General features: G+C 42.6%; 1 protein-coding gene across 1 annotated transcript; it reads left to right on the forward strand.

Annotated features, from left to right (window-relative positions):
• Positions 1–10,052: 10,052 nt before the first annotated feature.
• On the forward strand, positions 10,053–16,357 carry myclb (MYCL proto-oncogene, bHLH transcription factor b). Its single transcript, XM_062435897.1, has 3 exons — positions 10,053–10,267; positions 11,175–11,867; positions 13,705–16,357. Exons 2-3 carry the CDS (start codon positions 11,213–11,215, stop codon positions 14,505–14,507), a joined length of 1,458 nt encoding a protein of 485 aa, XP_062291881.1. The 5' UTR covers positions 10,053–10,267; positions 11,175–11,212; the 3' UTR covers positions 14,508–16,357.
• The last annotated feature ends 1,608 nt before the right edge of the window (positions 16,358–17,965 follow it).

Here is a 17,965-nt window from a genome sequence, read left to right on the forward strand (position 1 = left end):
ATTCTCCTCTGCTGTGTGGGCAAGTCTGTTTATAGTTTGTGCATTTCTCACAAGAGCCTACGGAGAAAGAAAACAGATGCGGTTTTCCCATCTCATCTGCAGTTTCTGAATAACAAATAGCATGTCTCAACGCTGTCACTATGGAAATTAGACTCAGTTAAGTCAAGCCTACATGAATCAGTTATTTGTGAAAGCAGCAACAAATGTATGGGCTGGCAGCTTGTGTCACCTACAGTGTGCATTGTAGTTCTGCTGCATTCGCCTACTCTCCCACCTGTCGAGGAAACCCTGATGTTGTTTTGCATGCAGTGAGTGTGATGATAATGTGAAAGATAGTGTGCAGATCTCGCCTTCCTCTCTCAACTTCTTCCACTCTCCAACCCACACAGATGCCTCCGTCTATCAGTCTTCACTGGTGACAAGCCAAAGCAACACTCCCCCCTTTTGATCTCTCTGCAGGGCCCTTTGTGTGCGTGTGTGTGTGCCCATCTGTGTCTCCTGCCTCCAGGCTACAAGACCAGCTCAGGACCAGCATTCAGCAGCCTCTAAGCACATGTAGCACCCCCACTCTTCCTGCAAGGATTCATCTTTTTGTAAACACAACAATCCTATCAAACCTAAATCTGAAAGTAGTGCAAAGAGAAAAAAAAGAAATTCTGATGATAAAGATGCTACAAATGTGCCTGCATTGGCTTACTCATTGTTATCATTTATGCTCACTGGCTGGAAGTCCTCTATGTTGTCTCTCACCAACAAAGGCTGAGCCTGTTTACCATCTGCATCCCCCAGCTGCTTCAGCAAGTCATATTAACCTTCCACTAATAACTTATATAGCTCTCCGTGGTAACACCAAACACCTCTCACCATCACCAAACTGCAGCTGAACGTTCATATGCTTGCCAGTTAATCACTAACTATGTCTGCCTGTTGTTTGGTAATGGTAGAGAGCATGAAGTGGGTTTATCTGAGGTTTTTCCACTGAAAAGAGATGTCTGCTGCAGCTGGAAATGTGCAAATAACACTAATAAGAGAAGTGAGACTGAACCAAAACAGTAAGATTGGCAAACAAAACAATTAGCTTAAAGACACTAAAATGCTCCGAAGAGTTTGAAGGGAATTGCAGAGATGGGTGATAATTCTCTGTGGGTTTGTTGCTAAGAGTGACAATTACACATTATGTGTAGATATTTGACCCATTTTATACATGATTAGATTGATCAGGACAGCTTTAACTTTTGATTAGCACTGTCACTTCACAGCGAGAGGGATTTTCTTCAATAGTCCAAACTCATGTTGGTATGTGGAGACAAAAAGGTGGCCATAATTGAGAAGATTCTACCAAATGCTGCTTTCTTTGAAGCTGAAAACTAATTGATAGGAGTATAATCTTTTTTTAAAAATGGTGACGGCACTTTGACAAGCATGTTCTCGTTACAGCAAAGTTATCCTCACATGAAAACCTTGACAGTATTAAAACAGCTGTACATTCTGACATTAAGGTTTCAAAAATATATTGTCACTACTTTAGGAGAGTAATAATGTTATTTTAGATTGGATCCTTTGTGTAGGCTTTGGTTTGTTTGTATTCTGCTCTGCATGAAAATATTTGCTGAGATGTTGTCTGTACAAATGCCAGCTACATACATTGGCTGCTTTCTATCAGCTCTTGTCAAGGTTGCATCTTCACTGTGTTCAAAAAGCAAGTGAGGTCTTAATTCTTGTCAGCAGGCAGAGAGCAGATTCAAGGCTGCAGCTACAGTTCATACATCTCTGTAAATTCTTGTAGGAATAAGTAAAGCTCTGGTGTACATTCAAAAAAATACTTTATTTTATCATTTCTGCCTTGACAATCATTTGCCCTCTTGAGGTTTGTGCTTTGCCACATTTTGTACATCGTGTACAAAACTTAGAATAGTGGAATCTGAATGATCGTGCAGTTGAATACATGAATAAAACAATTAAAGTATGAAAAAGTGAAGACAAAACAGAATAGCTGGGCATTTTCAGATTCAAGGCTGGTGTACATGTAGTCAGGAGCGTTTTCCAGTCCAGTGTGTTAGTTCTCACCACTAGATGTCTCACTACTGAACAGTATGTTCTCATCTGCTGCAGTGAAGATAGCGGGTGAGGGATTCATGCTGTTTCCCAAAAGCTGTACAGGGACAGAGAGATGCTGCTGTCAGTTTTAAAGTGACACCAGTATGATAGCTGAAGTGAGGATGGATGTAGTGAAGAGTAAATTTCCTTTACTCACCTTGTAATGTATGAAAATAGCACTCACCCAAAACTTATATAGCATTATAAGAGGTGGGTGGGTGCTATTTTCATTCTATACCAACAATGGATCAAAAGATATATGTTTATAATGTGAAAGGAGACACTTTGTAGTAACCAACCGATGGAGAATTATCACCTGACTCTGCAGTTCCTCACAGGTTGACGGAGTCAGATGGAGTGTCTGCCAGTTCATTGTTTCGGTTTTACAGCTCCATCTTTACTTTTTTGTTTAAACTGCATATTAAACTTAGATTTACCAGGTGGCCCAAAAACTGACTCTAAATGAATGTTGCTCTGTATCTATTGGATGAGTAAAAGGGCGACTATTTGCCAACACATTTGCCACAACACCTTCATGTCAGTGCCTTGATTGCAGCATCTTTTGTCCTCCTAACCCTAACCCTAACCCTCAAAATTTAAATCAAATATTTCAAATATTAAGAAGAACAAATGTCTTTATTGTTTTTTCTATTTTTCAAACTGGTACAAGCAAATATGCTACAAAAAGGCCATTTCCATTACAAGAAAACATGGATGAATGCTTAATGAATGTTATTTGTTTTCAGTGGATTTTGACTGTCCCCAATCTGAAAGCCTGTATTACTCACCTTTTATATCTAAAACTGCATCACCAGTAACTACAAAAGTTACAGGAAGGTTGATGACTGACTCCCTTCCAGTCAGCTTGTATAGTACCACTCAAAAGTTCGGACACACTTTCCAGGGAATGGTACTGTATATGTGTTATGTGAGGAGAACAACTCATGAATCAGTGATGACCACCAGAGCAGAAGTACTTCCTCACTCTCAAGACACACTCAAAAGAATCAGCTGAGTCGCTTATAACACAAGACGCGCACACGCACACGCACACACGCACACACACACACACACACACACACACACACAGACACACACACACACACACAGATGACAGTTATGTAACATAAAGGCAAAGCAGCAGGTGATTTATCAAAGTAAATGTTAGTAGGCTAGTGTTTGCTTGCTATGCTTTGTATTCATATGTGGGATTATTTGTACTCTGTGTTGACTGAATGTATGAAAGTTTGTGTATACAGTATATCTGCCTGCATATGTGTGTGTGTGTGTGTGTGTGTGTGTGTGTGTGTGTGTGTGTGTGTGTGTGTGTGTGTATGTGTATGTGTGTGTCTCAGCATGTGCAATGCTTCAAGAATGCTCAATATCACTGCCCTGCCAAATATCAGTTATGTAATTGCATCATTTTCTTCAAGTCTGTTCCTGTGAACTGTTGTCTCTTCACCTCCCTTAATCTCCATCATGCTGTTTCTTTATTCTTACACAGTAACTCTCTCCTCCATTTCCTCTTCTTCTTCTCCTCTCCTTTTTCCTGCAGACACTTGTTATTACCTTTGCTTTCTGACACATGTACACACATATACCCCTATATTTCACACGCACAACCGCTCTCTTTACCTCTCTCTCTCCCTCTCTTTCTATGTGTCTCTCCAGGGTACAGTCTGTGCTGACAGCCTGTTCCTCCAGAATTGATTTCTACCCAGAATGCAATGGAAGTCACTGAAGAAAGAAAAGGGAGCAACAGAGTAACAACAGCTTGTCAATCAGTGCTGCTGATGGGTGTGTGATTGAAATGTGGGATGGGCTGTCCTGCACGTGTTCATGCAGAAACACAGACACATATAAGGTAGAACGTTGATTTACCTGTCTATACATCACAGAGACGTTATGTTCTTCACGTGTGTAAGGAATGAGGTTTGCTCACCCCTTACATTCAGTATTCAGTCGTACTCTCATCAGGCTTAATGGATTTCCTGCCACCTTGATGCTTATTCTATAACTACTAATCATTAGCTGTGCTGCTGTTTGATTGAAATCAATTTCTGCTTTGATTACACACAGCCGCTCCTTTTACACAGATGAGGCCATATGCAGATAGTTATGGAAACATGGCAGACACTCAGTGACTTATGCATACACACAGATTAAGAGCCACTGTACTGGGAGTGGCAGTAAAAATTGATGGTGTGCTGTACTTCCTGCTTTGATTTTCTAGTTAAATGTAAAACATTCCTCCACTCATTATTGACAAACCAATGTAGGCCTACACGTGTTCTGCTTCTTTAAAGGGTCAATTCACTCAAATTACAATCAGTTTTGGGATCTAACCACACCAAATGGCAGCAACCACTACTTGAGGCTGAAGCCAATGCAAAAGTACCTTAAAGTAGAGTCATTATGTTCTAAATTGCTAAATTCAGACCCTGTAATCAGTGTGCCAGTGGTCATTTTGGAAATTATTCCTTTGATTTGAAGATGTCGGCCATGTGGACATTGACTGACAGCTGTGATTGACAATTGGGAGCTGCTTTTCCTGGCTCCTGAGAGAAAGACTGTTGTCACAAAATTTTAATGCTTGATACCATACCTGCCCTCCTAGCACAGTTTTACTAAAGTAGCAAACATTGGCCTGCTCAGTGTTCCTAATAAGTTGGGGTAGCGGGCGTGTTTCCAAAACGTGAAAGGCAACATCCGCACTCTTTATTTAGAAGGTCCTGGCTCCAGAAAGAAAAGATGGTGCCAACCACAAGCAGCAATTCTGGGCTTCAAACTTGCTCCATTACAAACCAATGGGTAATGTCACACCTCACTCGTTCCATCTTTATATACAATCTTGGAGCCATACAGATAGTTTTGGTTTCATCTACCCAAGTTTTGAGATATTGTTATCTGAGATTCTTGAACTCACCCCAATGAAAACAACGGCTTGTTTGTGTTGCTCAAATAATTTAAAAAAAAATGAAAGACCATATGTCTTTCCAAAAACAGTGTCTCTGTTAGTCTGGTGATCCATGAAACACACAGAACACACCGTTTTCACTGAAAGTACTTTCAAACAAATAATCCCAATGAGAACAGTTCACAGTGTTCTGTGTATTACTCAGAGTAACAAGGACACTCTTTTTAAAGGGATTGAATTTTTAGAATATATTTTGACCCTGTAACACAAACATGTTTTAATTCACTTCCACTGTACTGTGGTGTTGGCAGAAGATCTCAAAACATGCATAGATGAGAAATAAAACCACAACTATCTGCATACAGATCTCACGAGAGTTAAGTGGGAGAAAAATGATTTTTGGGTGAACTAATCCTTTAAAAATTAAGCATAGTTTGGGGTTATACAGAAAAATAGACATTGTGTGTATCTGTGCTGTGATATATGTGTGTGTGTGTGTGTGTGTGTGTGTGTGTGTGTGTGTGTGTGTGTGTGTGTGTGTGTGTGTGTGTGTGTGTGTGTGTGTGTGTGTGTGTGTGTGTGTGTGTGTGTGTGTGTGGAGCTCAATGTGCAATAGCTCGATGTAATGAGCATCTGGGCTGAAACACAATCCCCTCCCTTACCGTGTGTGTGTGTGAGTGTGTGTGTGGCTAGTGTGTCAGCAGGAGGTCAACACCATCCAGTGGGTAGCAGCTGTCGCTTTTCCTCTGCGATCTCCCAGATTACATGTAGTGAACCTGTGCCCACCCAGACACACAGACGCTCTGATGGGTGGGTCCCAGACTAGGTGTTCATTGACCAGTCTGGAAGGTCAGAGTCAGGGGGAGCGGGGGCAGTCGCAGGAATGAAGGATGGAGAGGGGGGGTTAGACCTTGTCGTCTCCTCTCTCCTCCCTCTTTCCTGCACAACACTCCTCCTTCCAGTCATCCCCGTTTTTGCTCCTTACTTCTCTCCTTTTTCTTCCTCTGTGCAAAAAATCTGTTATGTAAATATTCATATATGTTAATAATAAGTTACCTGTAAAAAACTGCACATATAGATATTTAACACACACAAACAGGTGGATTCAATTAAACCCGCATTTCATTGTGTGATCACTTGTATTATCATCAGCATTCGGTATCATAAAGCCATATCCCATTCTCTGCTTCTGCTGTGACAGCCCCATGGGGATCGTTACAACTTCATTTAATCTGATCTAATGATTAGAGGCGACCATACTAGATTATAAATGAAACTCAGTTCTATCCACAGTGTGTTATATTAAAAGCTGCAGGGTAATTGGGAAAGAAAAACAGCAAATTTTATATGGGAGCGTTATGATCTGTTATAAATTTTCCGATTCCTATTTTTCACTGAAAATTTCAGCTAACCCACCTGGGGGTGTCTGTGAATTAAATATTTAATTTAAAAAAACAGAGTGAGAGAGTTGTGTGTGATGATAGAAGTTCAAACAGGACAGTTAAGTCATTAATGGTGAAGTTGTATCATATCTGCTCTCTGGTAGGAATCCTTTACTGTGAAGGAACCAGGACAGAGATTTGCATCAGCCTTTAATGCAAAATGATAAAGATGGTGATTTTCTATATTGTTCTTGTTGTCACCAAATCAGCCATCAGGCCTCTAGATGCTGCTGACAGCCATTGGCATTGGCACTGGCATTGTAACGGTTAACCATAATGTTTTGTTATTTATTCACCTATTTATGTATTATTTCTTTCTTTCTCTTTAGTTACGGCCCCTACTTGCCCATGCATGGAGACCTGTGCGTTCACTGCTTTGCTCTGGTGCTCATGCCAATCTGTTATCACTGACAGGGTTGACTGAGAGTTGATTGTGGTTGCTGTTCTTTTTGTTTGTTTGCGACTGGTAGACTGAAAACAGAATTGCCCTACGGGGATGAATAAAGTCGTTTGAATCTTGAATCTTGAAATCTCATTTGCAAAGCCAAACCAACAAGTAAAAAGTATTATGTGTGCATCCAAAGCCCAATATATCTTATTCCTCTGTGCCATAGACCTGCGTTGCTGGCCAGAAACTATTAAAAACACATCAGTGAGCCACGCTGCTGCACTGGGTAACATGTTCCTTCACCACAAAGATTACAGTCACTGTGGTTTGTATTTGTTTTTTGGTTCCATTTACAGAGCTTTGCTAGAAAATCAATACCACGTTCATATTTGGCAGTTAAAAACAAGGAGAAAGCTAGTTAGTTTAGCACATAAACTAGCAACGGGGGGAAACAGCTAGCTAACCTCACGGTCGAATCTGCCAACAAGCACCTCTAAAGCTCATAAATGAACACAGCAGGACCTCACTGCTCCCAGCCAAGAAATAGTCCGGCATACAACCTACCAGAAAACCACAGCATGTTGCCATAACCCTTTTGTTTTACGTACAGAAACAAACAACATATACTGTATATATTCATAAGCATAAAGCAAATGAACACTATCAGCTTCATTATTCTAGGAGCAGATATCACTTAATCGGGCCTCATGAGTGACAACATTTCACTAATCCTATGAGACTGCACAGTATGTATATGTATATGTATATGTATATGAGTGTTTTTATAGAGAATGAGATAGTGGGAGATATATCAGAGGTTTGGCACACATCACAAGTTACCCCTCCTCTTTTGATGCAAACAAGGTTCACTAATCCGTAGGGGAATTACTGCAAATGAGCTATTTCCCTCAAGAACATTTTCCAGATTCATATTTACATTTCCATATCAATTAAATGCTGCTTATATATGGGGAAAGTGCAAATTATTGTACATATAAATGATTCAAACAGCAGGCACTCCACTCATTTAATCTACTTACTTTATATCAAAAGACATTTCTTTGCAGATTTTAAGGATCAGGTCCTTGCACCCATGCACTTTTGATCATTAATTCAAAGCGGGGAGGCAGATTAAGCATTTCAAAGTATGAAACAAGGCAGAGGACAGAAAGGAATGAGATAAAAGCGCCAGGAGAAAGAGAGATCAGGAAAAGGATGAGCTGAGAGAGAGAGAAAGTGATGCAGGCAGGGAAACTGAAAGATTGCTGCTTCTGTTTCTCCAGTCTGTTAGTTCTGTGTCTTTGTAGGCTCTCCCCTGGGAAACGGAGGATATAACCCTCTAAAGTCTCCCTGTTTCATGTAGGGTCAAGATCTTTTTGATCAGGGGTGACTGAGGATAAAAGCGAAAGAGAGGGGCAGGGGAGGGGTAGAAAAGTAGGCAAGAGTAAAAACAGAGGAGAGAAGAATAGAGGGTGAGTGACAGAAGATGGGGTTTGAGGGGAAAGAAGAGGGGGTATAAAAGGGGGGGGGTGAGTTTGATGGGAAGAGGAGCCGGACAGACAAGGATTTCACGCTGTCTGCTTTGCTGGAGGGGTAACTTCAGAGGAGCAGTTAGAGGAAGGATGTTTCTCAATCATCATCCTCAAGAGTGAGAGTGCCAAAGTTTGTGCGGCTGAATTTCACAACTCGAAAAAAAGGACTGAGAGGGTTCCATATGGCAAGAAAAACAAGTGTCAGCAGTTGATGTTGCGGTGTGTGTGTGTGTGTGTGTGTGTGCAGCTGTCGAGGAGACACGCACGTATGACACTGCAGGCACAGAACGTTGCTCCCATATTGATTCTCTCAGAGGGAAGGCTCTACATCATAAGCTTGATATTGATTACAAAGACTGTGAGATGCATCGACGACATCAGATACTGCAGCCATATGTCCACGTGAAATTACTGTGACGGTCACGCACACACGCACACACACAGATACTTTCACACTCACCAATAACCGCCTGTCTCTTAACATTATAGAGGACAATCTCCTTATTACAACCTTTTTTATGCAACATGATTATTAAGCACAGCTGCTTATGCATTTGCATTAGTGTGTTTACAACTCTCTCTCTCTTTCTCACACACACACACACACACACACACACACACACACACACACACACACACACACACACACACACACACACACACACACACACACACACACACACACACACACACACACACACACACACACACACACACAGAGATATCAGATCATGGTCAGTTTTGGGGACATTACATACACTTACATTAATTTCTTGGTGACTTACCCTAACCCAGGAGCAGAGGCAGGGTGTGGATTTGGGGGCTGCAGCCCCATTTTTTTTGTTTTTTGTCAAAAGCCCTGAATCTATTAAAAAAAATCACAAAAGTCACTCTTTTCTTAAGAATGACTTCAACCAGCTGCTGACTGAATCGGACTGAATTTATAACAATTGTGAGAGCAAGAGTGAAACCTTTGAAGACATTTCAGTTGAGACAGTGTTAAAGAATGAAATAAAGTTAAAAATAAAAGTCATATTTTTTATTTTCCTTTTGATCTAATGACTTACTGTTATGTATTTATTTATATGTGTATTCCTTTTGGAAAATAGTGAATGAGGACCAAAGTAACTACTACTACTACTACTACTACTACTACTAATAATAATAATTGCAAAAGTCATAAAATGCACTAAAATTGAATTATGTTCATGTTGTAAAAAATTAGCCCTGGCTTTTGGTGCTCTGGGCTTAGACTCCTCAACTGCTCAACTCCTAAATCTGCCCCTAACCTTAAGCACTTACCAAAAAATCAGCTATTTCTTAATTGAGGGACACAGCTTTTGTCCCCATCTGGACAGTCCCTCCCAAATGAACCGGTCCTAAGTCTAAAATGTATCCCCAAAAGTAGCCTACAACAGGCGACTCACGTGTTGTTATGATGTTTGCATGACTATTACAAAAGTAGAGCACTTATGACAGTCTTTATGAAATCAGTGTCACATAACCCTCTGCTTCCCTGTAAAGCGCTCAGCGCATGTTTTGAGTGTGCTGCACCTTTAAACAGCAGGCGTGGCTCTGCTACTACGGCCCGCCTTTTGTGCATAACAGCCAACTCTCCTTCCCCCGGATCATATAGTGCAGTAGTCTGCAAAGAAAGTGACCACAGCCAAAACCTATCCAGCCCTCTGAGCGGCGGGACTGCGACCAGACGGACTCATTTACCTCAACGACTGTTTACAAGCTGGGAGGGGGGAGAAAAAAAAAGCAAAACGGACCCGCAACAGAGCTCCTTTTTCAAGCTGATTACTCTGTCAGGAATCATTTATAGACACTCATTTTTCACACGGAGGATCTATGAAGACGCAGGCAGGTTTTTCATCCTCAACACCAGGTAAACTCATTTTTAAAAAGAAACAAAAATTGACAGGAACTTTCTCTCATGAAGCACGCTGATAAGGAAGTGTAGGGGCGTCGGATAATAAACAAATCGCTTGAAGTTTGGGTTTATTGCGGCGCGCCTGCTGCTTAATTAACTGATCGGCGCTTTTTTAGTCGCAGCTGAATTCTTTGAGTTTGATAAGGAGCTGAACCGAGGAGGAGCCAAATAAACTACTTTACATACGGCTCCCTCCGTCTGAGCAGGTTCATTTTGACAAGGCATGAAGGGTACCTGTCTATCCAATTCATCTATTTCAATTTTAATGTAATCACTCTATTTTCTACTGAGCAGTCAGCTGAACCCCCTGGCCCCCTCCTCTCTCTCTCTCTCTCTCTCTCTCTCTCTCTCTCTCTCTCTCTCTCTCTCTCTCTCTCTCTCTCTCTTTCTCTCTCTCTCTCTCTGTCACAGTATACTACTTAAACAGTTATGTAATGATACACTGTTGCGAAACTTGGAACTTCTCAGCAACAACACAGTGTAGTTTAACTTGAACTTTTTTTGCTATTTAAGCGTAAGGCACTTTATGCCTAATGGAGGATCATTATAATGTATTATTGGCTGTTTCAGTGTGTCTGTGGCACTCGTTGAGCTTATATAGGCTCTATCGTGGTGTTTATTGGCACATTATGTTCCGATGCAGGTTTTTTAGTTTGTCTGTTACACCTTTAGTGGATGTTTTTGTCTAAATTGTGGAGGAGTATTTTGCTTTAACAAAAACTATAATCATCCAGTGTGATGCATCCAAAATAGCTGCGTTACGCATGGCAACAAAATCAACCCAGAGGGCAACATGTCTACAGACGGGGGTGTGATTATTTTGATGAGGCTCAGTTTTGATACGAGTGTGGTTCTCTCTCAGGGAACAGGGAGTGATTCACCCCGCTGCCTGCAGCCCTCATGCCGGGCATTAGCTCCACTGCGCCGCGTTATGAAAACTGGGACATGGATCACATCGACCACTACCAACATTATTTCTACGACGACTACGACCCGGACGAGGATTTCTTCAAGTCCACAGCGCCCAGCGAGGACATATGGAAGAAATTCGAGCTGGTACCGACCCCGCCCATGTCTCCTATCCGGGCGGTGGAAGGGTCGGGCAGGATCGGACTGCTGTGTCCGTCTCTCGGGGACAAACTGGAGTGGGTGTCCCAGTTCTTGGGGCAGGAGGATGAACAGCAGCAGCAGCAGCAGCAGCAACAGCAGCAGGATCTGCCCTATAAACTGACCACGGCTAATGACTCCTTCGGGAACCTGAGCTCCATCATCATCCAGGACTGCATGTGGAGCGGCTTCTCCGCGGGGCAGCAGCTGGAGAGGGTGGTAGGGGAGCGATGCGCCCCTTGTCCCGGGACGGGGACCGCTACTAAAGTGGCAGCCGGCTCCGCTGTTACATCCCCGGGAAGGACGCAGTGCGCTCCCGCAGAGGCGCCTGCTCTCAGCGGTCTGGCGGCGGACTGTGTGGACCCGGCTGCGGTGCTCACTTTCCCGCTAACCGGTGGCTGCAAGAAGCAAGTGTCCTCTGGTTCAGAGTCCCACAGCGACTCATCAGGTCAGTACAAAGTGAATATGTAACACATGACTGAATCATAGAGAGGAACATGTGACATATAATGGCTGTTCTTTGACATGTATTGAGTTTGTGGAGAGCTTTAGGGAAGATATTAGAGCAGTAGGTAGGTTATGCAAGTGTGTGTGTGTGTGTGTGTGTGTGTGTGTGCTGTGTGTGTGTGTGTGTGTGTGAGATACTCAAAAGGGAGATAGTGATCATGGTCACACTTCATAGTAGTTTCTCATTGGATGTCAAGAATATTAAAGAAGACACTTTTATAGTTTTTCTGTTGCCTTTTTCCCCTACATCCGGTCCTCATTCATTTTATTAGGATCATTTGTGTAAGCGTGACTTTAAGTTAATTAGCCCAGTTATTATATTTAAGTTTGATTAGCTATTATCTGGCATTGAGGATAGGTGGTGGCACATGATGACTGCATTGCGTTACCTTGGTGCATGCAACACATGCTTCAAGCCCAGAGTGAGACACGCCCATTGAAACATCTGCTGCTTGGCCAGGCTCCAGCAGACCAGCTGCTATACCTCTCCCTGTTCCTCCAGTCTGACTTATGATAACAAGATCCTCTCTGCAGTCCATGGCTTGACATGATTTCAATAGGGGTACTCATTATTATTGGGAACTTTATGTAACAAGGAGGGAGGGAGGGAAGGAAAATCAGCCCTCTTTGTAGTTATGTCTAGCCTAAATTTGCCTCCAGACCTACTCCCCCACCCACACACCCCCAATTTCCACTCCGTGAACCCATATGATTGAGTTTGGTATGTAGGCTGCCATGTGATGCTGAGCTCGGACCATGCATAATGGTGTGTGGAATGTCACAAAGGGAACTTGTTGCTGCATTCCTCTGCTCAACAGGCTGCAGTGCCAATTGTGTCAGTGGGTGGATTTGGTCCGAGCCAACCCGGGCTCTGAATAGAGCAGGATTAGTCGTTTTAGCAGGTCGGCTAGGCCCGCAGAATCCTTTGACGTGGAGTTTGAGGCAGCATTTCACACCGTTTCAAGAGGGATAATATGTGGTCAAAGATCATAGGAAACAAATGTAGGCTTAAGTTCCTATAAAGAGCATTATAGGGTGACTTGAGTGAATCTTTGTCTACATTTGTCATTTACTGTATGTTGTTGGAAATAATAGGGAGGCAACCCTCCATTTCTCTTTTACTGTTAGGTAATATAGAGATTACTATTTTCTGAGCAAATAGACAGAAGTGCAATTACTTTAAAAGTGTGTTTCAATTTACAAGAGCGTTAACTCCCCCCTCTCCTCCTCCTCCTCCTCCTCCCAAGAGTGCCAGTTGGCAGGAATCAAGTCGATAAGACCTTTCTTTAGATTTTTAAACCCCTGTTCCCACTCCAGTAAATAGAGCAGCAAATGATTTTAAATGTGTGCTGCTTTTGAATATTAGTTGGCTCGTTTTGACAGCTTGAAAAGTTGGTAATTTGCACCTGAGTGCTTCTTAACTTAACCTGTCGCTCCCTCTCATCTTCAGTCTGTCCTCATGAATGAAGAGAGGGAATTTCCACTTAGGGAGCTGACCTAATGCGGTGATGATTCACAGCATCACAGCGAGAGTGTGTATTCTGTGGTGTGTGTGTGTGTGTGTGTGTGAGATCATGTAGGTTACTAGGTTTCACAAGGTTGTGTGAAGTTCATTTTTTACAGAAGTGTTTAATTGGCTTGAGGAGGCAGCAGGCAGGCCAGAATACTCGCTCCCCATGTGTGCCATCTTTCTCACTTTAGTTGGCACCGGCAGTCATAACCGGTTTCTGTACAAGCTAACACATGATTTAATGTCTTCCCTTCTGCCCTTTTTTCAGATGACAAAGAGGACAAAGACGACGATGAAGAGGAGATCGACGTGGTGACGGTGGAGCACAAGCAGCAACGCAAACCTCGTCGTTTGGTCAACACCCGTAAACCTGTGACCATAACCGTGCGAGCCGACCCCCTCGACCCTGGCATGAAGCGGTTCCACATCTCCATCCACCAACAGCAGCACAACTACGCTGCCCCTTCCCCGGACACTCTCCCCCAACCAGCGGAGCCGCCCCGGAAGAGGGTACGACAGGAGGCCTCCGCTCAGGTGGCCCATCCGCACCAGAACTCTCATTACCACCAGCCCCGGCACGGCCATGCCCCCCTGAACTTGGACAGTAGAAAGTCTCATGTGACCGCGGCTGGAGTCAGGTCGGAGTCACCTAACCTCAGCGCCTCCTCTCCTACCTCCTCCACGTCGCCTTCGTCTCCCCCCTCCTCCTCCTCCTCTTCCTCCTCTTCCTCGTCCTCCCATTTCCAAAGCTCTCCCTCAAAGTCCCACTCCTTCGCCCACCTCTCCAGCCCCCAGTCCTCCGACTGCGAGGACACAGACAAACGAAAGGCCCACAACTTCCTCGAACGCAAGCGACGGAACGACCTGCGCTCGCGTTTCCTGTCGCTGCGGGATGAGATCCCGGGCTTGGCGGACTGTCCTAAGACGCCGAAGGTGGCGATCCTGACGCGAGCCACGGAGTACCTGCAGCAGCTGCACGCCGGCGAGCGGCAGAAAGCTCAAGAGAGGAAGCAGCTGAAAGCCAGGCAGCTGCAGCTGCTGCAGAGGCTGGCGCAGCTCAAACGATCCTGAGCAACCGGATCGGCTCTCACCACACACGTACACTCAACACTTTCAGATTGAATGGGACTACATGAAGGAGAAAAGACACTGACGTTCACTTTGAGTCGATCACGTTGGAATAGTGCGGGTGGATTTATTATTATTTTTTCTGTTTTTGTGGTTTGCACATTAGCTTCTGAGTGATTGACGAGGCCGTAAGCCGGTCAGGACAGCAAGCTAGGGACTGATGTTCGTGTGGCATCTTACGGGCAGATTAATATGTCCATGGTTACTCATTATAGGTTCTGTCAAACTGTTATATTCCCCCTCGCTAAAAAATGTTCAAAGTTGTTGCTTGCTACTTGAAGGCCTGCTGTGAATGAGCAGTTTCCAATTGATAAAGTGCTGTTTTAACTGCTGCATGGTCTGGTCATACGTTTCCTTGATCGTGATAGGGCATGGTGTAATGTCTCCTTCTATCAGTCTGAAGGGCTCCCTGAAGTTTTTCTAGGTTCCCTTTTTTAAATTACAACTTCTTCATGCTTCCCTGCTCCTTACCACTTCGCATACAACTTGTATGTTTTGTCAAGTTGAGCCTTTTTTTCTGCTCAGTGTTCCTTTCTCCCATTTTTCTGTCTTTTGTGTTATTCTTCATAGCATTAAATCTCCCCTATTAATTCTTTTTCCTCTTTTCACACTATTTCTCCTGTCAGCAGTTGAGGTTTCTAGCTTTCTGCCTGCTGCAGGAAGCTGTTGTCGGGCTGCACTGAGCCACAGAATGATGTTACAACTGGAAGGACACAATATGTTCTGCACCTCTGGAGTAGCTCAGGTTCAGTCCAGTTCAGTCGTCTCTTATAGTTTTCTGTGATAACTTCAGCGCTTTCTTTCTTGCATGAGGGAAGTTTAGACAGCAGCACCATGCCCACAGTAACAGCCTGTTTATGTAGCATTATTTGGAAAAAAAATAAAGAGGCAATAGCTTGAGTATATCCTGTTTATTTTTTAGCAACATCTGGAGAAAAAAAAAAACACTATGAAAATCTTCACTAAGATTGAACTATATCTTTATTATCGTTGTGCCATGGAGACCAGCCAAAAGGTGAATGTTGGCTTCAATTTATCAACCAAAAGCAACTCTTAGAGAATGGCTTAAATTAATCTGTATGTTTGAGCAACAATGCCAACTTTTGGAAATGAAGCCCACTGAGTTCCAATCGCATATTTGTTTCATCTTGCTGTTTGATTATATTTGTAAATTGTTTTTTTTGTGTTTTTTTTTTTTTTTTTTTTTTTTTTTTCATTCATTTGGTGTAATGCCTATAGAAGCCTTTCAATGTATGTAGGCTATCCTGTTGGATGTTATGTATATAATACCCTCTCTGTACAGTTCCTTCCAAACCAAAACCAGAGCTGTCTACTATACTCATCCTAGTTTCTCTTCGACCCTGCGTCCTAAACCGGGGCCAAGCTTGCTGGCTTTTCAAAGATAACTCAAAGCTTATATTTTTGTTAATAAAATGATTATGAAAAAAAAAGAGAAAATAAAACACTTACTGAACATCGATCACACTAGCCACTTTGTCACACTTTTTGCGATGCCTACACCTTTTCTTTACTGTTTTTTTTTTTTTTTTTTTTTTTCTGTCTCTGGGGTTTCTTCATTTGTACAAGTCAGAGTTGACAAAAGTTTTATACTATATTTTCCTACCGAGTTCTGTTTCAGTGTGAGCTAATGACTGTTTTTTTTGTGTTATCATAGCTGGCAGGGCTTTATTGGTGGTTATGTGCTGAATGTTAGCATGTACGGTCCTGCCCTTGCTCTCTCTCTCTGGAGTGGAAAGCACCTGAATGCTTCTCTATTCAATCCAATCACTGTAGCTGTAGCACTCTCTTAAATCTGGCGTGGGTGGGGAAGGTAGGGGGGAGGAGGGGGGGACTTAAGAGGATCTACCGATTTAAACTTCTGGCTTGGTGTAGTAGCCTTTGGTGACCTTAATGTTACTGCTTTCTCACTGCTTTTTTTCTGCAAGCCTGGTGCTCCCTATTGTCCATAAGCCATGCAACAGAAGACTGTAGCCTTGGAACTTGTACTGTAAATGACCCGATCCCGCTGAGTAGCATGCTCTGCTCCTGCCAGCACTCAGGAAACTCCAAGTAGTCCGTAGCTCTTGCGATAGAGCCATAGGCTTGAGGAAAACACACACACACACACACACACACACACCCTGCTATGATAAGCTGTACATACAACATAACCACAGAACCCTCAGAGACACAGAGAGAGAGAGAGAGAGAGCATTAGATCAGAGGAATTATCATCAATGCCCCCCCCCCCTACTTATTGGCTGTAATAATGATTATGCTAATCAATTCAGCACAAACCACCAGTAGTCCTTATTTTTTAGGTTTTCTTTTTTCAGAAGGGTGGACCCAGTGTGTGAAAAAAAGGGGGTCCTGGTGCCGTGGGCGGTACCTCTAAAACAGAACAGGCATACTTGATCCAAGTAGCATTTTTATTGCTATATTTAGTTTGTTCTGTTGTAGAAGGACTGTTTTAAAGACTCCTTTTTATTGGGCATGCTAAAGGTAGAGGTAGTAAATGTTTTGACTGCAGTATGTTTTATTGTTATTATAAAAGCGATCAGAGACTTTGACAGTTACATAAAAATAAACATTACTCTGTAGAAAAATAGAAAATAATTAGATCCATTCTTGAGAGCCCCTCTAAAATTTAATGGAGATCTTTAAAGGGTCCAAGCTGTCAATTAAAGGGTTACAGACCCTTGGAGACCCCCTGTATTTCACACACTGGATGGACTAACATCAGTTTGTTAGTTTGCCCGGTTTTTTTCTTTATTTGTTTTACTTGTATTGGTTACTGGTCTCTGCTGTTGGCATAGTCATTGTAACAGTGGACATTGCTTAATTAACTTTGGGAGTTCAATTTTGGTGACTTTTTGAGCCTTGTTTCAGCACTTTGTTTTTTTCTGTACCTCATAAGCCTCTATGTATGAAGAGTAAGTCAGATAATTAATAAATTTCATGGTTTGACATCATAAATGCTTGTCTTATATGTTTGTCTCTTTCACACACACATTATCACAGAATAATAATGATCATAAAGCAGTTTTTTTCTTCACTGTCTTACAGCTGGATATAACTACTCCAATATGTAGTATCTCATTTTGAGGTGGATGACAGTATTATTGTATCACACATATTTGTTTTGCATGAAAAAACAACAAACACCTGTATGAGTGAACACAGATCTCACCCTCTCCAACATTTATCCTGAACAGTCTCCATGGTAACTCATACTGGCATCTTTGCATCAACAAGCATCTTAGCTCACAGCTACTGAGCTCCAACAGTTTCCATAGCAACAATACCAAATATTCTGCCATCCTCTCTGTGAAGGCATTCCATCGACATTAAATGTTGCCAGAAATGTGATCTGCTCTCATGTGCAGCAACAAGCAGAAATG

Source organism: Scomber scombrus, chromosome 16 (genome assembly GCF_963691925.1).
Source record: "Scomber scombrus chromosome 16, fScoSco1.1, whole genome shotgun sequence".
NCBI classification, from domain to species: domain Eukaryota; kingdom Metazoa; phylum Chordata; class Actinopteri; order Scombriformes; family Scombridae; genus Scomber; species Scomber scombrus.